The 21,494-nt window shown below is 43.4% G+C and overlaps 1 protein-coding gene across 3 annotated transcripts in view; it reads left to right on the top strand.

The window, feature by feature from the left end:
* The window catches only part of sik3 (SIK family kinase 3), a 38,415-nt gene extending 18,323 nt beyond the window's left edge, over window positions 1-20,092 (top strand). Inside the window, exons 2-26 of one of the 3 annotated variants that reach the window (XM_026191504.1) lie at window positions 1,175-1,291; window positions 1,910-1,973; window positions 3,079-3,240; window positions 3,426-3,550; window positions 3,777-3,900; window positions 4,275-4,393; window positions 6,716-6,826; window positions 6,913-7,047; window positions 7,328-7,405; window positions 7,770-7,879; window positions 8,144-8,300; window positions 8,402-8,551; window positions 8,646-8,719; window positions 9,670-9,804; window positions 11,049-11,190; window positions 12,711-12,830; window positions 13,264-13,322; window positions 13,508-13,617; window positions 15,008-15,174; window positions 15,708-15,835; window positions 16,590-17,350; window positions 17,503-17,657; window positions 18,144-18,273; window positions 18,354-18,480; window positions 18,641-20,092. In XM_026191504.1, coding sequence (XP_026047289.1) covers window positions 1,175-1,291; window positions 1,910-1,973; window positions 3,079-3,240; window positions 3,426-3,550; window positions 3,777-3,900; window positions 4,275-4,393; window positions 6,716-6,826; window positions 6,913-7,047; window positions 7,328-7,405; window positions 7,770-7,879; window positions 8,144-8,300; window positions 8,402-8,551; window positions 8,646-8,719; window positions 9,670-9,804; window positions 11,049-11,190; window positions 12,711-12,830; window positions 13,264-13,322; window positions 13,508-13,617; window positions 15,008-15,174; window positions 15,708-15,835; window positions 16,590-17,350; window positions 17,503-17,657; window positions 18,144-18,273; window positions 18,354-18,475 — 3,555 coding nt within the window. In that variant the 3' untranslated portion in view covers window positions 18,476-18,480; window positions 18,641-20,092. Of the gene's footprint in view, window positions 1-1,174; window positions 1,292-1,909; window positions 1,974-3,078; window positions 3,241-3,425; window positions 3,551-3,776; window positions 3,901-4,274; window positions 4,394-6,715; window positions 6,827-6,912; window positions 7,048-7,324; window positions 7,406-7,769; window positions 7,880-8,143; window positions 8,301-8,401; window positions 8,552-8,645; window positions 8,720-9,669; window positions 9,805-11,048; window positions 11,191-12,710; window positions 12,831-13,263; window positions 13,323-13,507; window positions 13,618-15,007; window positions 15,175-15,707; window positions 15,836-16,589; window positions 17,351-17,502; window positions 17,658-18,143; window positions 18,274-18,353; window positions 18,481-18,640 lie in introns of all 3 variants that reach the window. The other 2 variants (XM_026191503.1, XM_026191505.1) reach the window with 2 other exon arrangements.
* Window positions 20,093-21,494: the final 1,402 nt, after the last annotated feature.

Genomic DNA, 21,494 nt, shown 5'->3' with positions numbered 1-21,494 from the left:
CAGTTGTGTATGTGGGGCTCAGTGCTGTTATCAAATAAAGTGTGATTTTAAAAAAAACAACACCAACTCTGCCCACCTGACACGTTGTTTTTGTAAGTTGCCAAATTTAGTGAACACATGAACTCTACCAAGTGCCAATGTTTGTCACAGTTTGTACAATACCTTTGAAAGGAAAGTTCACACACCAATGCACCATATAAGCTGGATGAATGCCACACTTGCTGCCCTGTGCTCTCTCAGGAGCCCCTACGTCCGCTCTTCCTCACTTCCCCTTCCTGTCTGCTCCAGGAAGTTGGCCTTGCCAGGCTTCAGGTGGCCTCATCTTCATGGCTAAAAGGAGTACTCGAAATAGTACTTCACAGAATTTGACAAATGAGTTGGTGTGTGAGTGTGTGTCTGAGTGTGTGTGTGTGTGTGTGTGATCACAGCATAGTTTTCATGTACTCTGTCCACACTTGTCTAGCAGAAGCAGAAGCTGTGTTTTGGGGCATCCCCATTAGCTTTGCTTGATTAAGTCATTAAAGTCATCTACCCACTCCTAAGTGGCGGAGCAAAGCTCCTGTCACAAATTATCACAGTCCGCATTGCCGGAGCTATTGTCGAGGGGCTCAGCAGTTACGCAAGCATTACGCTTGCAGTCGAAGGTCACGGTGTGGGTCACGTTATCCAAATAAGCTGGAAATCAGGAATAACACAGTCTGACAGCACGCTTGCCGACCAATCACCTCAAGAAGTGTCGGTGTCCCCTGTTAGTTTTCATTTTTAGTTGTCTTTAAGTTATTTTTTTAAATGGGTAAAGTCTCCTGGGCTGCATGCCCTTAGTCCCTTTGTTGGTAATTTACTTGGCTTGTTACTGTTCTTTGATTATTGTGTCATCACAGCAATATTGTTAAGACACTGTGACTGTGCCCTAGATGTGTTGTCTGTAATTTAGGTGTCGGCAAAATACCGTTGTCATGAGTGCTTTAGAGACATAAGAGCTGACAAACATATTGTATGTTTTAAAACGCATTCTCTCCTCCTCTGCTAACCGTTATTGTTTCTGCTTTTTTTCTCTGTCTTCTGTACTCCGTGTTTCTTTTTTTAAACTCACCCTCTTCACCACTTCGCCATCTCTCTTTCTCCCATCATTCATCTCCTTCCATCTCTTTTTTTCTCGCGTCTCTGTCTCCAGGTGGCTATAAAAATAGTGGATAAGACCCAGCTGGACGAGGAGAACCTGAAAAAGATCTTCAGAGAGGTGCAAATCATGAAGTTGCTGAAGCACCCCCACATCATCCGCCTCTACCAGGTACACAGTCACTCTCACCCACAGAGCCTTTTAACACATCTCTGCTCACTTCTTCCACCCGGGACCTGTGGCCAAATGTGAGCAAATAGATGATTGAAGTGTAGAAGAATCCAGATGTTACCAGACATTGTTTTCTGGGGGTGTTGACAGTTCAATTATAAAATGTACCTGAAAAAGTCTCAAAAGTATTGGAGGGTGTGGGGGGAAGTGGGGGGGCAGTACAACTACAACCTTCTGCCCAAAACCTCACTCTAGTGAGACTCGGTGATAGAAATTTAGAGGTGAGAGTTTTGTTTGTTTTCATACTTTTCCAAGTGTATGAGGATTGTAACACCCTACCAGTGTCCCAGCACCTGATCTGAAATAGCCCCCAGCAATTTGAAGGCACGCTTTTTTATCACGTTACCATAAATTTTAACAATCTGATCCTCACACACGCATAGGTTGATCAGTACACTTAAGTACATGGCTGTTTTTGTTCTATTTACATCTTTCTTGTTTGTATGCCAAACCGTGCTTAGTCATTCAGTTATGTAACGCATGAACTGCCCATGACTAGATGTTGGCCTGTGAGAGGGTCTGCAGGTCCTGGTTTTTATCATTTGTTTATATCTTTAGGTGATGGAGACGGAGAGGATGATCTATTTGGTAACAGAGTACGCTAGCGGTGGAGAGATATTCGGTAAGGGAGTCCCCCACTGTCACCTTATAATGTAGATTCTCTGTCGTTGACTTTCTCTTACTTTGATTTTTAAATGTGTCAACATACATAAAACAAAATTGTAATCTAATTACAGAGTGCATCCAGGTCCTGTAAAAGTTATAGATAAACACAGACTGAAACGTTTTGTGTTAAATTCAGGAACTTTTTCCACACACAGTACCGCTGCTTTCACGACTGCACTGTGATCACGTAATGCAGCTGTAGCATTTGGGCTCTGCTACTTTGGAACTCCAAGCTGAATTTAAATGCTGATCTAAGTGGGCTGATATCAGCTATGAATAACTGTGTTATTAAGTAAAATCTTTCTTTTTTTAATAACTTCTTTAAGCTTTTCTCTTTTTTAATATATGTGTAAAAACAGCTAATGGGGAGTAGAAGCATTATCTAACAGTTGAAACTTAATGTGGGGGAAAAAACAAAACTGAAATTCAATGTGTTCAGAGGGGAAAGAGGTTCAGTTTAGTGCTTCACTGCCAGAAAGTCTGATGAAAAAGGTAATGGTGATTAAAAGGGGCCTTTGCTAGCTAGTCTCAGACGTGGGAAGATGCAAGTTTAAGACTAATTGTGTATTTTACTAAACAATGTTAAGTCAGTGTTTGGAAATGCAGATAAATCAAAATAACATTGAAGACCATTAAGGACAACATCGAGATTTTTCTCTTTAATAAACACAAGTTTCTTAACGTCAGTCAAAAGCTTTTATTTTACTTTAATGTTCATGTTGAATGTAAATCAATGTGTTTGATGTGTTTCCAATGTAGCTTTGGTATTAAATGTCCTTTAAAGTGGAATTAAAAAGGTTTTAGAGTCTAATTTATTTAAATCTGCAGACTCTCTGTAATTAAAATGAAAGTTTTTCCTGTAAAAATGAAATGAAATTCCCTCTCTGTGCTTTAAAATCCCAGATCCCACCAAAGCTGTACACTTTAATGTTCACCTGGCCAGTCTTGGGAATTAATTTAAGGACATTTGTAGCACAGGATCTTGTACATGAACAGGTAGACAGTAGAAACACTGTGTTCCCTTCCTAAATCCAGCAATTGTGTTTTGTTTGGATGTACAGACCACCTGGTGGCTCACGGACGAATGGCAGAAAAAGATGCCAGGAAGAAGTTCAAGCAGATCGTGGCAGCGGTTCATTTCTGTCACTGCCGCAGCATTGTCCACAGAGACCTGAAGGCAGAGAATCTGCTACTGGACCACAACCTCAACATCAAAATCGCAGGTGTGTGCGCGCACGTGTGTGTTTGCACTGAAGAGCGAATGGGTGGGTAGGTTAAATTTAGTGGTGGATGTGGATGCAGGCAAGTGTCAGCATGTACTTAGGGAGCATTTTTCTGTTTTGAACAAAATGTTTACTCTGTCAAGGCAACTGGTGAGATTAAATCAACCTCTTGTCTGCCCTGTCAGATTTTGGTTTCAGCAACATGTTTTCTCGAGGCCAGCTATTGAAGACATGGTGTGGCAGCCCTCCCTATGCTGCTCCTGAACTATTTGAGGGAAAGGAGTATGACGGTCCCAAAGTAGATATATGGGTGAGTCGACTTTTAGGTACGCAGAAGGCCCTGCTGGGCTCAAACGTGGGGTGTGGCTAGCTGACTTGAATGTTCCAGGTACGGCTGAATTGAAAAGAAAAAGAAAAACACAGACGACCACATTTCTTAAATAATACACAGAGCTCTGGAAAAAATTAATAAATGAATGGTTTTCAAATTGTTCAAAGTGATGTGCTCACAGCTGTTTTCCCTCTCCTCTGTGTAGAGCTTAGGTGTGGTGTTATACGTGCTGGTGTGCGGCGCCCTGCCCTTTGATGGCAGCACTCTACAAAATTTGCGGGCACGTGTCCTCAGTGGAAAGTTCCGCATCCCTTTCTTCATGTCCACAGGTGGGACTGCAGTCAACTCTTATTCTTCTCCATGTTTTTAATCAGACAAAACAAATTTACCTTTGTTCCGCGTGACGTACTCGGTAAAGACTTTTAACAGCTGCCGCTGAAGTCCAAGCCTGGCCAGCTTTTGATTTTCAAAAGTTTCTTTTGGAAAAAGCATTTTATGTTGTATGAGAGGAAAGAATAAAATTGGACTAACAGAAACTAAATTAATAAATTAATAATTATCTCTTTTTTTTGAACAATGCAAATCATTTTAGCCTTTTCTGATCGTTTGTCACCACATGAAAGATTTAGGCTTATTAGTTAAATATTTGAACTATTATACTCTGATATAAATGCATATCATGTATGCTTATGTGTTGTTACAGACTGTGAGTACTTAATTAGACACATGTTAGTACTGGAGCCCAGCAGACGGTTGACCATGGAGCAGATCTGTAAGAACAAGTGGATGAGACAGGGGGACCCAGACCCAGATTTTGACCGGGTGAGACCTTTTTAAAAGAATTTCACAAAGTCATTCTTTCTGTTCTTCGTGTGTGTGTGTGTGTGTGTGTGTGTGTGCGCGCGCTTTTTTCTGTTACAGTTTCAGTATAATATGTTGATTTGGCAAAACTCTTGCCAGAAAGCAGAGTTTTTGCAAAAATGACTCACCCCATCATTTAGTGGCTACTCTGTGTTACATGAATAACATATTTAATTTGCCAGATAATTTGGTTGCACTAAAGATGATTGAAAGCTGAATGAGAATGAACCCCAGAGTTATTAAATATTATGTTAAATATAGTTACTGTCAGGCACCAGTTAAGCTTAACAGCTAGCCTTGAACTAGCCCTCTTTAATCCCTTTGCAAGGAATCATTCATTTAAAGTTACTTTGCATCATTAGGAACTGAATATGCACATTATCTAAAAATGTTAAACTCATTTATAAAAGTTAAATTTATAGTTCAGCTTTAGATAATGGTTTAACAACATGAAAGAACGTACTTTTTATAAACATTTATAAACATTTATGTCTTTAACTTTGGTAATGGTTAATAAGTAGTTTGTGGTTCATCAAATAAGCCTTTTTATGGATGGTTATAAAAGTGTCACTGGTCTTTGCAACACCTGTTTTTAAGAGATTATACAGATGAGGACAGAATTACTGGCTCCCCTTATTTTGCACACAGAATTAAAGTTATTTCATAAAAACCAAAAACTACCAGGCTCAGAATTATTGTGCACTTACAATAATAATATTAGCGATGACCCAGACTCAGTTTTGCTGCTGACTACACAAGGTTTTCTTTCTGAATCTTCACATATCCTTCCTTCTTTATGATTCCTTCCATCTTGATGAGATTCCCTATTACAGACCAACTGGAGCATCCCCACAGTATAATACTCCCACCATTGTGTTTCACTATGGGGGGAGTAAACGCCCATCTCTATGGGATAAAAGCTCTAGCTTCATGTCATCTGACCAAAGGACCAATCTCCAGCATCCATCCATCCATTCACTTCCGGAGTACCCAGAGGGAATCCATGCAAACACGGGGAGAACATGCAGACTCCACACAGAAAGACCCCAGCCTGATGGTGGAATTGAACTCAGGACGTTCTTGCTGCAACAATGCTAACCACCGTGCTGCCCAATGCGGAATATTTCTCTGTGTTGTCTTTAGCATACTTCAGTCTGACTTCAAGGTGTCTCTAAACAGAAATCAAGTTTTTCTTGATCTGCAAACCAGTTCATTCATTATGTTCAGGATTCTAGAGATTTTCTTGTTTAAGACTACAATTCCAGTCTTGGATAAGCCATTCACGAGTTTCTTTGGCTTCCTACCTCCGCCAGGCTCGTTCTGTACTGTGTGGCTGTCGATACTTCTCACTCCAGTTCTTGACACTTGGAAACTCTGTGATACATTTGAATATCCATCTCCTGCTTTGTGAGCGTCATCGGTTCTTTTTCTCAAGTCTAAACTGATTTCCTTTGTTTTCGACATGATACTTTCTCACTGACAGCTCAAACTGTCACTGAAGTTTTTATACTGTGTGTAAATGGGAAAATAACACTCATTTTAACTTTACAAAATGTCATCATGGCAGTGGTTTATGCTCTAGCTCAATAAAATGGTCAGTTTTTAGGGGTGGCTAATAATATAGACCTCGGTTATTTTCTAAAAATAGAAATAATTGATCATTTCTAAAGAAAACTATGATTTTTTTTTTGTTGGTTTTTTTTTTAAAGAAAGCCTTTGGAAACATATAGGCAAAAACTAATTTTGTCCTCACCTGTACGTTTGTAAATCACAAGACTGTGAACCTGAAAGCTGTAGTTTATATTCCAGTACTCACCTTTTGGTTTTGGTTTCACTGTCTGTTTGCTTTCACTTGCTGTTAGGTTAGGTTGCGTTCAGGGACCAAATCTACTTGGTTATTTTAGGGGGGAAAACCCACTGGGTTAAGATATACTGATCTTTTGACTTAATGTCAGTATCTGTAGCTGAGCATATGAGGAGGAGTAATGAAAACATGATCACAAACCACAGTGATCGTTAAAAATTCATACTATAATGGATATGTAGTGTTATGGGTGTGGATGTAATCAGAATGCAATTATCATCTCTTTTCAGCTGTAATTACACATAAAATAGTTCACACTTCATTAAATCTTGACTTGTTTAACACAAGCTAATGACATAAATCAACTTAAGTTTTGGCCTCACTAATAAATTGTGAATGCTTTGATCATTATTGTTGTTTAATAGCAGCAATTATTTGCAGTCTGTAAAGCGTTGCCATGTTTTTCCACTCCCTTCCAGTTAATAGCGGAGTGTGAGCAGGTGAAGACGGAGAGAGAGATGGAGCTCATCAACGAGCAAGTGCTCATGGCCATGTGTGAGATGGGCCTGGACCGAGAGCGCACACTTCAGGTGGCGAAAAGTTTCATCTCTACCTTTTTGTTTATTTGTCAAAATAAATAGCACAGCTTATGAATGTCTTGCCTTTTCTTCTTCAGTCTCTACAAACAGATGCATATGATCACTACAGTGCCATCTACAGTCTGCTGGCTGACCGCCTCAAGAAACACAAGACCCTGCGTGTTGCTCAACCCACACTGCGCCCCATTAGCTATCCTCTAAATGCTGTACAGGTGACTCATTACATCAGTGTAGTTTTCTGCAGATTCTGTGTATACAAAATTGTCTTTATATCAACAGATTTTAGGAATAAATTTTAAGCGAGGCACTTGAGCTGTAGATGTAGTAAAGGCGCCTCCTCCATCAGTATATCTTACTGTAGTCCTGGTGTCTGTCCGCTGAATGGTTTTAACCCATATCTGCCAATCACTCTGGGCTAAGAAGATTGTTATCAAATTAGCGCAACCCTTATGACCTCTCTATGTGTGTGTGTGTGTTTGTGTGTCCCAGCAGACAGACCCACAAGGTAATCCTGTTAGCATAACCGTTCCCCACGTCCAACTCATCAATCCAGAGAACCAGATTGTTGAGGTGAGTTAGCAGTGGAGTCAAGTGGTTGCATCAGCCTGGGAGTAGGTGCGCAGCAGCTTGAAAAGCAAGCTAGAACTAGCTAATTTCTTCATAAACTGCAACAGTGTATATAGTATGATGAGAAATAAGGGGAGTCTCTTTAGACTCTTCAACTGTGTTTTGATTTCAGTTAGTCAGTGCTATGTAGTAAAAATGTGTTCTGTTTTAATAGAAAACACTTATGCATGTTTATATAAACATGGAATGCATTTAAAATGTGAACTTTGTCTTTATTAAGTAACAAATGCACACAAGCATGCAGCACACAGTACCAAAGATCACTTCTGATTACCAAACACTGGCTGTGTGTTTATCTATCGTTCAGCCTGACGGCAGCATGGCTCTGGACAGCGATGAAGGGGAGGAGCCATCTCCTGAGGCCATGGCTCGCTACCTTTCAATGAGGCGGCACACTGTGGGGGTACCAGACCAAAGGTTAGGCATGAACTGACACTGTTTTCACTCACATTATTAGGTATTTGTCTAAAATAGTGCAGCACAATTGCATTCTGATTTGTTGACTGTCAGCTATTTATAGATGAGGTAATATATTTTAGGGTGTGCACATGTGGGTTATTTCAAGCAAATCTAAGTAAGAATGAGGAGCATTAAAGCATAAGTAATTATATTAGCTGCTTTCTCACTAATCTTAAACAATCATCGACTCATTTTATGTCATTTTCTCCGTTTCCCTAACAGGACAGAGATGCAGGAAGATCTCCAGAAGCTGCCACCTGGTTTCCCTCGTGGTGCGCTGCCCCAGCCCCCTTTCATCCCTCTTGCCCCCACTATGGGTCAAATGCACACTCTTATGCCCACACAGAGCCTGCAGCCCACACAGCAGCTGGAATACAAGGTACAGTAAGCTGGGTTAGACCGGATTTCACTTGGTAGCCATCAGCTTACTTTATTTATTTTCCTACTTAATCTGACTTCCTGTGCCTGCTGATCCTCCAGGAGCAATCATTGTTGCAGCCGCCTACCCTCCAACTGCTCAACGGCATGGGGCCTCTGGGTCGAAGAGCTTCCGACGGCGGGGCCAACATTCAGCTACACGCTCAGCTCTTGAAAAGGCCCCGAGGGCCCTCGCCACTTGTCACCAGCCCGGTGAGGATCTGGATTTCTGAATGTAGTCCACCTTGTATGTCGTCCTCCTATGTGCTGAACAGGCGTTGACCAGTAAACTCTTTGCTTCTCTTAGCATCCTATCCCTGCAGTAGCTCCGGTGGATGAGGAGGGTTCAGACGGAGAGCCAGATCAAGAGGCAGTACAGAGGTAACCCACGGTGACGGTTTTTGGTGAAGGGGAATACCGTACAGAGGTGCTGTCTAAATGAGAATCTGTGGAAGTCTCATAACCTGTGACGACAAGTACAAGTACTGAGATCTGGGTCGGCCAAGATATTGAAGTCTAAAGTTTATAGAGGAGGTTTTATAACCAGGTAACTGAATAAAACAAAGTGTAAAAAACCCACATGAATATAGTCATGTAATGACAATTTTATGTTTGACTTAGTTTTTAAAAATAATGTGGAAAAACATTGACATTAGTCTGGGGTAATGATGGGCGCTGGGTTCTTTTATGGAGCTGTTGAGTCTAGGTGAGCTCTTCCCAGCCGATCCTCTTCAGACAGCACCTTCTGTAGACCTCGCTGGTGTCCTGGGTTGCTGGGAGTGAGTGCCTCTGGCTGCTCTGCTTTTTTCCCCCCCCCAACGGGAGGTGGCCACTCTGCTGCGGTGCTTATCCCATCTTTTCTCTCTCCATTGCGCAAGTGCCTTCTGCCACAGTCCTAAACTGAATCTGCCACCAGACACAGTGCCTCCTATCACTCATACTCTTTGGCCAAGAGCTTTTCTTTCTCTCTCTCATTTCAGTAAGTGCCAAATTATCCTCTGGACCTTTTCACTCTTTCTCACACAGCTTTGCTAACTCTGAAGCTTGCAAAACCAATGAATACTAAATGGCAACCAGTCCAATCCTAAAATTGGAAGGCTGGGGCGTTGCGGGACACCCATAAGCTATAACATCCATCGACCGGTGTAATTTTTTTGTTTACTGTTTTTTGATTGGCTAAGATGATATTAATCATGGCACCTATTGGCAGAAGTGGAAAGGGGTGGGCCTTCCCTCCCCATCTCCATTAGCCAATGAGGACAGAGAGCTGACCAGCGCTGCTTCCTGTCTCCCACCCTCACCCCCGTCCTCCCCCCCTCCCTGCGGCCCAGGTACCTGGCGAACCGCTCCAAGCGGCACACGACGCACACGCTCATGAGCACATCGCATGGCGAGCCCTCGGCAGAGTCACAGCGGCCCCAAGGCCCCCGTCAGAGGGTGGGCTGGGTCCCCGACACACACACCCGGTGAGGGGACACACCCACTCCGAGCTCTCTATGCACAGACACACACAAACACTGAGACCCATTAAATGAATGGAAAGTTAAGCCCAATTCTTTCTCACACACTGTCACACACACATTCTCATCACTTGCAAACACATCACAAACAACACAAAGGATGTGATCCATACCCACCAATGGAGAGTGATGGTAGAGATGGAGTTTCTGACACAGGGCGCAAATGCTGTATCTTCACATCACCAGTAAACCAGGATTTAGTAGAACTCTTTCATTTTCACAAACCTGGGGGAAGACAGAGATTTTACCAGATGTTTTTTTTTTTGGGTTTTTTTTGGAGGTTTTTGGAGGGTTTTTTTGGAGGTATGAACAACATCTCAGAGCTAAATCACTACATTTGTACATTTTCTCTGCAATAGCAGCCATATTTTACTGTTGTCATGCTGGCAGTTTTAACTGTTGTCCCTTATAGGTGTCATTATCCTCCCCCTCAGCTCAGCAAAACTGAGTGTACTTCTGTATTGTCTAAGCTCTGTACAGAAAAATAACTATATCAGTGTTCAGCTGAAGAGGGGACTTACTGTCATGCACCAATCAGCCACAACATTAAACCCCCACCTCCCAATAGGGTAGGGCTTCCTTCTGCAGGGAAAACAACAGGTCAGCATCTTGGATTATTCTTTGTGCTCCTTGAGCTTCCTTGAGTGTGTTGTCCTTCTTAGGGAGTACCATTGTAACACTGGGTATGTGTGTGGTCTGTTTAGGTGGTTTGGGTGTATGAGATTAAAACCCACTGTAGAAATAAAAACAAATCATCCTAGTAAGATGTTTAATTCCCTTCACCTGTCAGAGGTTTTGATGCTGTGGCTGATTGGTGTATATATATCATCAGTGTTGACCTTAGATAACCTGGCATGAAGATCATCTAATGTAACCAGGCTTACATGGCATGATTTACAGGAAAGGTGAAATTTCGAGGTTTCCTTTGACACATAAGTTCGGGCTCCTTACGCTTTTTACACACTGGACTACGCCTCCATGACAACACCTGAATATGACCATGTTGTGCAGGTTTAAAGTGCTCACATGTCTGTTTCTGTGTCTTATCTCTGTCTGTATGGCTGAATGCGTGTGTCTAATGGTGTACCTATGGTATCTGTCGTGTTACGTCTCGTGTATATGTGTGTGCGTGCACGTGTGTATTTGTGTACACACTTGTCTGTGTCTGCTCCCCATGGCCCCCTTTTCAGATCCAGCTATAAGGACTGTAACACCCTTCATCTGCCCATGGAGCGCTTCTCTCCTGTCAGACGGTTCTCTGACGGGGCTGCCACCATTCAGGCCTTCAAGGCTCACCTAGAGAACAGCAGCCTCATTAAGCAACTCAAGCAGGTACATCACCTTACTTGTACACTTTTAGAGCCATTAACTTGTTTACATCCTTATATTTGTGCGGGAGTTAAAAATATATGGCTTACTTTTACTTTTTAACCAGTTAGAAAACAATCACATTCAAAGATTAAGGATTTTCAGTGAAACCGTATCACTGTTCTTGCTTGGCTAAACAAATCACTGTTTTCCCCTTAGGGTTGATATTATATATATCTATATATCTATATCTCTATATTGTATGCAAAACATGGTTCCCAGAGCAACAGTGCAGAACAGGAAATAGTTTGCAGTCGCTCTGATGCAAGTTTGAATCGCTGGCGAGTACAAACAGATCCCTGACACTGTAAATATGTGCTTTGTTAGCAGTGGAGGACTCTGATGCGATGCATTCAGTCAGATAGTCTTGGCAAGTCATCCATGGGATCTGAACACTGTTGTGACTCCTTGTTGGGAGGACTGTTACTGCACTTATGCTAACTTAATTTCAGTAATCATCAAACCTGAAGTCTGACATTTGCTTCACATCACCTGTCTGTTCTTGCTTCATGTTTTTGGATGGCCCCCCCCCCCCCCCCCCCCCACACACACACACACACACACACACACACACACACACACACACACACACACACAGAGTAGCACAACAATAGACTATCACAATCAAGCAAGACTCATTTAAAAAACACACACACATATCTTTTTTTAACTTGAATTTCTTGTAACATCTGCCTTTTTGCTTTTATGTGCATCACATGGCCAAATCTGTTTGACATGTTTGCACAGGCTGCTGTGATAATGTGCAACAGCTTCATTTTATTGTTTGGTCTTCACACCACTAAGTGTGCGGGGATTCCTGTTAGCCAACTAAAGGTTTTTCTTAAAAGAAAAACAATGTTGGATCCACTGCATCAGCTTTTCTTAAAATGAGACCAAACTGAATCTCTGACCTGACAAAACCCACAACTTTTCTTGAGATGTCGCATCATTTTCAGCAATCCCACAATGAGATTACCTCACCCACTAGGAGGCGTAGGTGGGGAAAGAGATAATGATCAGAATCGGTGGGCGCTTCATGTTGAGCATTCAGGATTAATATTGCTTAGAATAGAGGCACATACATGACCTATGCCTGGGAAAGCACCCGTAAAACTAGATTACAGTAAATTACATCTCTCTTCGTTGGTCATAAAAGCTGAAACTGAAAAAGCTGGTGTTATCAGGAGGTTGTACTTAAGAAACACTTGGAAAATGTGGTATTTTTGCAACACAATTAATCTTATTAGCTAAATGTGATTGGTATCATTAAACACAGGGTGATCTTAATTATATGAGCACACCTGTGGCAAACAAATCTGAGGTGAAACTGTTGAATGGTTTGGATTTTTGGATTTTTGTTCTAATTACTGGCAAGACTGGTAATTGTTCAAACCTGAGAGCGTGTAGAGTGTGGATACTTGTAATTTTGTGCCTTGTTAGCATGTGTATTAAACACCCTGGGTGCGCGTCTGTGTTTCCAATAGGAGTGTGAGCAGCTCCAGAAAATGTATGCTATCCAGCAGGATGAGAAACTCCTGGAGCACACCCAGCAGCAGCATATCCTGTACCAGCAAGAGCAACAAATCCTCCACCAGCAAATCCAGGTATGTGAAGCTAATGATATGAAGCACTGTGTCTTCACATCAACTTGGGCCACGTTATGAAACTCTTAAGTGGACCTGTTGTGCTCATGTTTAATATGAGCATCCGCCACTGTATTATTATTGTATTCTACTAATTTACTCAGAAAAGGGAGAATTATGTTTTGATTATTGCTGCAATGAGACCTGGGCGTACTGCACTCAATTACTGATGCTCCTGGAAACAAAAGTTGCTTATCTTGTTGAAGGAGAAACACATGTGAGATGAAACTTTATTGATCTGGATCACCTTAGACTTGGCTGCAGTGCATTGTAGCTTCATTTTACTTAATGTGTTTTTTTTGGAGGCATGAGAAGTGTACATGCGTGTTATGCTTTGTCATGTTATGTAGTCTGCCCTGTGAGCCATAATCTGGTTATTTGTCTTTACTTGCAGGGTCTGTCTTTAGGCCATGGAGAAAGCCAGCCCAGTCACCTAACCCACCAGCTTCAGAGGTACACACACACACACACACACACACACACACACACACACACACACACACACACACACATTACTCATCAGCTATTGAACGGTGAACAATGAACCTGATACCGTGGTGCAGCACTATCGACTGAAGTGTTACATCACTGTCGTATCTCTCTCTTCTCCTCTCCTACTCTGTCCTGTCCTCCCTCAGGTTGCGTATCCAGCCCTCTAGCCCTCCGCCAACACAGCCCAGCAACCACCTCTTCAGACAGCCCAATCAGAGTTCTCCGCCTGGCTCTGCAGGAATAATGCAAGGGCACGGTTAGTAATACTACCGCCGGAGTGCTTAAATGCTTTAGTAGGTGATGTGACTGTACAGAAATGCAGTGATTAAACTGTAAATATAAAACTAACTGGCTTATTCACAGCTCGCTATATATTTATTAGAACATCTATTTTAACATAGAAAGAAAAACCTAATGATCAGCATATTGCATTTCTGATTCAACACATGGTAGTTTGCATCCCAGTGTGCGTAGACTTCAACAAGTAATTATTCTGACTCACTAAAAGATCCAGATCTTCCACATACATTGACATCATTTGTTTTATCCAGATAAAACAAACAATCTCATTCGGAATCTTTAAGTCACTTTGCACTCAAAGCTACGTGGCTAGACACAGTGAAATATTGTTCATGTAGTCTCTGTGCATGAGTGTGATGTTGATCTTAACATATTATACTGCAGGGGTGGGCAACTCCAGCCCTCGAGGGCCGGTGTCCTTCAGGTTTTAGATGTGCCCTTGATCCAACACAGCTGATTCAAATGGCTAAATGACCTCCTCAAGAGGAGGAGAAGTTCTCCAGAGTGTTGGTAACGAACTAATCATGTGACTCAGGTGTGTTGACCCAGGGTGATATATAAAACCTGCAGGACACCAGCCCTCGAAGCCTGGAGTTGCCCACCTGGAGTTATAGTGTGTTAATTTAAACTTGTAATTGCAATCAAAGTATGAATATCTGCACAATACAAACTGATTTCCAATTCTCAGTTCCATGCATTTAACTCGTGACACGACCTGAACAAATAGTGTACAATTTTAATATGGTGTCCGATTGTAAACACTCGTTCGTCAGTATTAATGTAACAGTAAGAGAAAGTTTCCTAATTACATTAAATCTATGCCTGCCTTCAGTGGACACAAGAAGACTTTAGATGCTACAGAGGTCAAATGTTAAATGTTATAGTCACAATTCATACTTTATAAGTTAATTAAAATACGGTTTGGGTTTTGCTGTGCAGCTAAAGAGCAGATATTTAATTTAAAAACAAAGCTCTTTATTCATTTCTGGCTTTTGTTCTCTGTACAATAGCACTGCCATGTTCGTTTGTGTGTTCTGAATAATGCAGTAGAAAGCATATAGCTTATGCTGACTCAATGAAAATGTTTCCTCAGGGACAGCAGGTGAGTAAACACCTCAGTCGTCAAGAACAAAATAACATGTGATTAGCGTGATAGGTTAACAGCTGTTTTTATTTTCTCGTTGTGTCATTTGCAGTTTCCAGCTGAAAAGTCTTAAGAGAATTTATTTATTCTATTTAGTTGTATTTTTTATTTTTGGAAATTTTTGCTCAGCTTAAATTTATAAAAAATTTTGATGATTTTGCTCTCATCATTTTCCCCTTCTCTCTCTCTCGTTCTCTTTCAGGTCAATCATCAGTGCAGTACCAACATGGCGCTCCAGCCATGTACCAGGGCCAGAGTGGCAGCCCGCCTCCCACGGGCCTTCCTCGAGTGTCTCTGCAAACCAATCCGCAAGCAGCATCTGCCCGCCCCACTGTCCCATTGGCACAGGGTGTACCTCAACAACAGCAGGTGACTGCAAAGAGCCAATCAAATGTGGGGTTTTTTGTCTTCTGAGGAATTCCCTCTAATTCAAAGGTGTCAAACATGAGGCCCAGGGGCCATAATTGGCCTGACAAAGACTTCAGTCCGGCCCACTGGATGGCATTGTAAAATGTAAAGGAGTGCACCAGTGCCATTCATACTATACCAAAGTAGCTGGGTAACAGTTAAACTGTTAAATGACAGAAACACTGTTTTATAACTGCAGGAATGTCTGAGCAGTGAGCTACCAGAACATTTTCACTAATCTGACACGTTTATTATACAGAAAAACTGAGACGTGCTGTTAAAAATTGCAATTCTGCTTCAACTGGTTTGACCCACTTAAGGTCAAAGTGGGTTGAACATGGCCCACGATGTAAAGAGTTTGGAATCCCTCCTATAACCGAATCAAACATAATATCTGACTTTTTTTAAAATTTTGCTGTCACGAGCTAGAATGTATTTAATTAGTCGTGAAGCGATGCCGCAGTCACTAACGAACACCATCCTTTGTTGTGCAGGTGACCATTCAGGTGCAGGAGGTGGAGCTGGGAGGTGGGGCACAGAGGCAGAGCAACTTTCTGTCCACGCCAGGCGGACACAGAGTCCTCGGGAAGCAGCTCAGCGCAGACAACGCCGAGTCGCACAGGTGACGCTCGCATCATGTCACCACAACCCCCCCCCCTCCCCTGATGGTCGCCAGCAATGGACTGTTTCTGTGTCCTCCTCTTTGCCTTTTAGTTAGATTGCATGAACTCACCACTCTCCCTCTCTCACATTCATTGCATTGTTTTTTTGTTTTGTTTTTTTCTCACTGTATGCTTCTCATTTTTTTGTTTTTGTTGTGTTTTCATTGCTTCCATATTAAATGATTTTTCTACAACTGTATTTTGAAAACTCGTTGCTCTGGACATTGTTCGTAAAAGAGCAGACGTAAGAATTATAACTTTGTTTGAAATGTGTTTAAAATGACTGTAAATCCCTCATCGTCTGTGCTGAGTGGACAGCAACAACAAACTCTCCAGCTCAGTGTATCTGGGTGAGTTTCTGCATGTAAACAGAGCATCAACTCGAGTAGGAGGTCAGTCAAACCTGTGACCACCACCCCTGACTTCATTATCCCATAACTGCCCCTTGTAGCCAGGACTACCTTCACTGAGTGAGCATGTTACAATCTTGAAGTTGCAATCTTTATTAAAAAGCATCCTTTGGAAATATGTTACACCTCTCAGTGAATACTTGAACCTGGAGCAGCGTGTGATGTGTGTTCTAGGCTGTCTCTGTGGATCTTTAGCAGATTGGTGGACGTTAGGTGATGTGTTTGCTGTGTATACAGAGGATTGGGAGTACATTGTTGTTAGACAGCAGGTAGGTAATTACTGTGTGTGTTCCCTCCTGTTTAGCCGCAGCCTTGGCCGCTTCACATCGGGCTACGACCAGGCCCAGTTCAATCCCCACCTCTACTCTGGCGACGCTGCCTCCCGAGGCGCCTCAGGCGTGGTGGGGTCCTACAGCCCCTACCTGCAGGGAGCCTCCCTTAAAGTTCCCGGCCTGGAGGGTTACCAGACCGGGGCGGTGGGGACCAACAACTACGGAGCCCCTTCCACACTACAGCAGGCTCTCCTCTCCCCGACTCCTTTGGACTACCGCCCCCCTCAGCAGCACGTCACTCCCACCCTGCAGGGCCTCCTGTCTCCCCGCCACTCTTTAACAGGACACGCCGATCCCAGACTGCCCCCACAGGACCTGGCTGCCCTGCTGAAAAGGCAGAGCCCCCGGCCATGTCCGGCACCCCCGACACCATCCAGCGGTGCGCCACAAGAGTATGGAGATATGCTGCTTCTCCGCCAGCTAGGCCCAGGAGAAAGCTTGGAACCACAGGCACCTCAGGGTGCCTCTGGAGGGCAACACTACCACCACCTCCTTCAGATCAGACCCCCGGAGGTCCAGCAACAGCAGCAGGCACCGTGCCCCAGCTTACCTCACTCAGAGAGCATGGAGGAGGACGAGGTACCGGCTAGCTACCATCACCCACACGAAGGCCTTCTTGCCAAGACAGGAGAAGGACATGAGCTCCTGGGGCCTCCCCGAGGAGGCACCCCACCCTACACCTCCCCTACACACAGGCATGGTGGCTACATAAGAACTGGCACAGGTAACAGAGGTGAGACCTTAGCCCAATTTCAATGCTTTCTCCAAAGATCTGGAATCCAGTGTCTGTCTTAACTGGAATATTTTTTTCCCGCCTTTAAATTCATGTTCTTTTCCTGTATGTTAAAGCCACGAGGTAAACCTGTACAAATATGTCCTTTTCAGAGTCTGAGCATGTGGAGTGCAGGCCTCAAGGACAGGCCATGGAAGTGCCTGATCATAATGGTGTGGGCTACTCGCGAGGCCCCCAGGGGGAGGTTTACAGATCCAGAGGACAGCTGCAGCGCCACCACACCATCCAGACTTGTGATGATGCTTATGTGAGTCAAACACTGCTGCTATGGTTACACACTACATTGATCACTAAGTGTGGGTTCTAGTAGGTTTTTGGGGGTGTTTTTGTTGTTGTTGGGGCTTCTTTTTTTTTTACATTTACATCAGCTTCCAACTAGGTAAAATAAAAACAATTCAGTGTTAAATTCCATCCTGTTGTTTTGGTGGGTCATGGAAAAGGGCTGGCAGAAACAATCACATTTGTATGTCATTTTAATATTGGCTCGATGTCCTTTTGGAGGATATGGGATCTTAGCTCACTTTCTCTGCCAGTGCAGTGCTGGAGAACACCCACTTAGCAGAACGAAGAAAGCGTATGTTTGTTTGTATGACTAAATGAACTAAGAGGGTATCAACACACTGCAAGGATGCTCACAACATCCAAATTCTGACTCACTGTTTCCGCTAGAAGCCGTTTATTAAACACGATTCATTTTTCCTGCCTCTAAACTGTCGTTTGCTTCCTGTTCCAGGATCAGGCAGACCCCATGTCTGGGATGAGCTTGCTGGCTGGGAAGGCGCTAAGCTCCGCTCGCATGTCGGACATTCTCAGCCAGACATCGCTGACAGGAAGCCAGCAGCTACACCAGCGGGAAGAATCGGGTCAGTATGAGACCTGTAGTTACCCCAAAAACAGTATTCTCTGTTTCCTCATCAGTTAAAGATTTGTGTTTCCCATGCAGTGTGCGACGTTGAAGGGGAGCTCCATGCGGCAGCCTGCTATCCCTCCTCCTGCACCAGTGACATGCTCCTTAGCTACAAGCCCCCTGACCTGCAGTACAGCATGGAGCAGGCTGGGGTCTAGCACAGGTACACACAGTGAATGTGAAGTCAACCTTAAAGTCTGTGTGAAGCCTCAAACATCACTTCTTTAATCTTAAATACTTGATAACAACTGATGTAGATTTTGGTATATCAGCAGCAAAATGATTGAGGACATTGTTTCTTGTTTCCCTCTGTCTTCCTGCAGGAAGCGGTGTATCCTGTGTCCATCGGTCCATATCAGCCATCCTGAGTTGTGTTGACTTGAGTTGTGCAGCATCACGCCAAACCATCGTCGTCTGCCCAAGCAGGGGTGCTTCTGTGTCCATCTGTCTGTCTCCATCTGTCCCCTGGGAGGGCAGTTTGCGCGAGAGAGGGTGTGGGTGTATGTGGTGGGTGGGTGTAGACATTAGAGGGGTGAGGGTCTCAGGTGGAGCCTCGGGGTTCAAAGGTCAAAGTGCCAGCATTTTCTGCACAGACATCCAGCATTCATTCCCGCAGGTCGTCTCCTCTTCGCAGCTCCCGCCGTGGGTAGACTGGGGCTCCGCTTTTCCCTTTTTCATCTCGACCCCACCCGCCTTTCCCCTCTTCCCCCCTATCTACAAATCTGGCCCGCCCAGCTCACCCCACACCCACCTTGTAGCCGCCTGACCCAAACCTCCCCTTTTCTCTGTCGGCATACTTCATTATGTGCCTCACTGGCCGATGCATCGATACAGTAATACTTGCAAGAACGTCGAGTTCAGCGACACAAAGAAACGTCCACACTGCTGCCACAAACCCAAAGTATTCACATTAGGTGCGACTGCGTGTGTGTGTGTTTGTGTGTGTGAATGAATGAGAGGGGTGAGCCGAGGGTGTCTATGAATTTCAGTCTGCTCCTCCCCTCTCCCCTCTCCTCCTGCTGTCCTGCAGCAGATCATTCCAGAGCGGGCTGAAACCTCAGCGGTGGCCGCCCCCTCACCCGGCCAGGCGGCGGGCGTTTTGGGTCAGGCTCCCAAATGGGCAACAAAAGCGCTCTATCCAAAGATGGAGCTCAGTGACATCGCACAGGACAAACCAGCTCTAATTGTTTTGTTATTTTTCTGGCTTCATTTCTTCTATTGTTTTACTTTTTGTTTCTTTTTTTAAATTTTATTTTATTTTAAAATTCATTTTTACAGCTAATGTCCACGTTGGCATTATGTTCGATATTGTTACTCTTATTGTTATTACTGTTTTTCTGTAAAAGAAGTTTTACTATGATGATTGTTATCATTATTATTATTATTATTATTATTATTATTAAAGGAAACGGTTCTGTGTTACAAGGAATACAAACTTTGTTCTTTGACTTAAGTAATTCAGCACTTTCGGTTCCAGCTTTCCTCCGTCAGCTTCCACCCTTCATCGCGGTTCCTCGCTCTCTGCCATACTGTCAGCTTGGTTTTCAATCCAGCCTCCCAATCCCCTCCAACCTCTAAACTTTCCCCACTTTGTGTTCCCCCCCCCTCCTCCCCCCACGTCAGTGACAGTGTATTGCATTGTGGGTAGTTTTACCAGACATTTTGCTCCTTTCCTTGTACAGTGATGCCATGTATAGAACGCTATTGCAAATTTCTGTATCTAAACTTTAGTTTGTTCTGTTTTTGTTTTTAGATGATGTTGGGGAGGCTTTATTTTTCTTCTTTTTTTAAAAAGTATATTGGTATTGTTTATCATTTGTATTTGTATTTTTTTTTTGATGTCTTGAGAAAAAATGTTTTCTTCTTGTTTTATGAATCTTGAGATTTCTAGCCAAAAGAGGACAGAGAGAAGAGAGACGGTGCTCTTCCTGCGTCGTTAAAAAAAGCGATTGTTCTTATTTGTTTTAATGTTATTATGATATCGAGACACTTGAATAAGAGGAGAGTAATTATTTTGTGTTGCTTTTTAAAGTATCATTTCAATCGATGTTGTTGTGACTGTCATTCTCGTTGATGTTGGGGGGCCTGTTTTCTGTTAACGGGCTAGTTGTGGCAGGCTTTACAGGGTCAGGCTTTCGGGCTTTTGTCTGGGTTGGTTCGGGTGCTACTTGACTTGATGCTCTTAAAGGAAAAACAAAACAAACTACAAAAAAGACAAAAAAATGAGGGAATATCTTGTAAAATAGCTGACATATCATCCAAAAAAGAAACATCACAAGTGTGGTCACGGACAAACCCACTTCTATTTCTCCCTCTTGCTGCCCTACCTACCAGTCTGCTGTGATCCTCCCCGCCATCTTTTACTATGTCGGCTTCTGATCAGACGGCGCCTTACAGACTTGGCCCCCTCCTCCCAGGCTAACAATGTTACCACCAAGGAGGACACTGCAGCTGCGGCTCACCCCCCACACGTTCCCCTCTTTTGGATTCATTTGTGATTTTGTTTCACTCTAACCCCGGGTGGAGGTGATGGCTGCATGAACAGTTTGGATACACCTGGACATCCCTCCGAACTGTAAAAGGGAAAATGTATAAGGAGGTAACCATAGGAATGAATTATTTGGATTCTCCAAAAAAAAGGAAAGGTGTGGTCAGAGCTGAGCTGGGAGGGTACGCCCACCTTTACGCTAGTCTCCCAAGGTGCGTGCCCTGCAGCACACTGGGGACCACAGCAGAGGACTGCACCTCCCTTTTCTTCCTCTTTGTTTTTCAAATTTGGTTTGTTCTGTATCTATCCTCTCATAAATCAATACTCAATATTGGGCCAGCAAGTGGACTGCGGCGCAAAACAATCGAGCTCCACTTGTGTGCTTGTACAAGGGAGACGCCGCAGAACATTGCTGCGCTGGTCTCCATATTGTACGCTATATACGCCCGAGAACTGTAGGTGGTGTCATGCAGCGCTTGCGCTTTCCATTTGCAGCATGTCACTTTCTGTTTACTGACATTCGCTTTTATTCAGGCCCGCGGTTCCTTCTTAGCAGTTGTATCTCTAAAACAAAGTGTACACACAGATGTGAACAGGGAAGCTGATGTGCATGCTGTTCCTTCCAAACCGTGTTTTAATTGGACAGAAGACAACCTTCCAATCTAACTCGAGAGTTTCCTCCAGATCTC

Source organism: Astatotilapia calliptera, chromosome 14 (assembly GCF_900246225.1).
Source record: "Astatotilapia calliptera chromosome 14, fAstCal1.2, whole genome shotgun sequence".
In the NCBI taxonomy this organism is placed as follows: Eukaryota; Metazoa; Chordata; class Actinopteri; order Cichliformes; family Cichlidae; genus Astatotilapia; species Astatotilapia calliptera.
The sequence above is the reverse complement of the archived record's forward strand: the minus strand, read 5'-3'. Positions and strand labels throughout refer to the sequence as shown.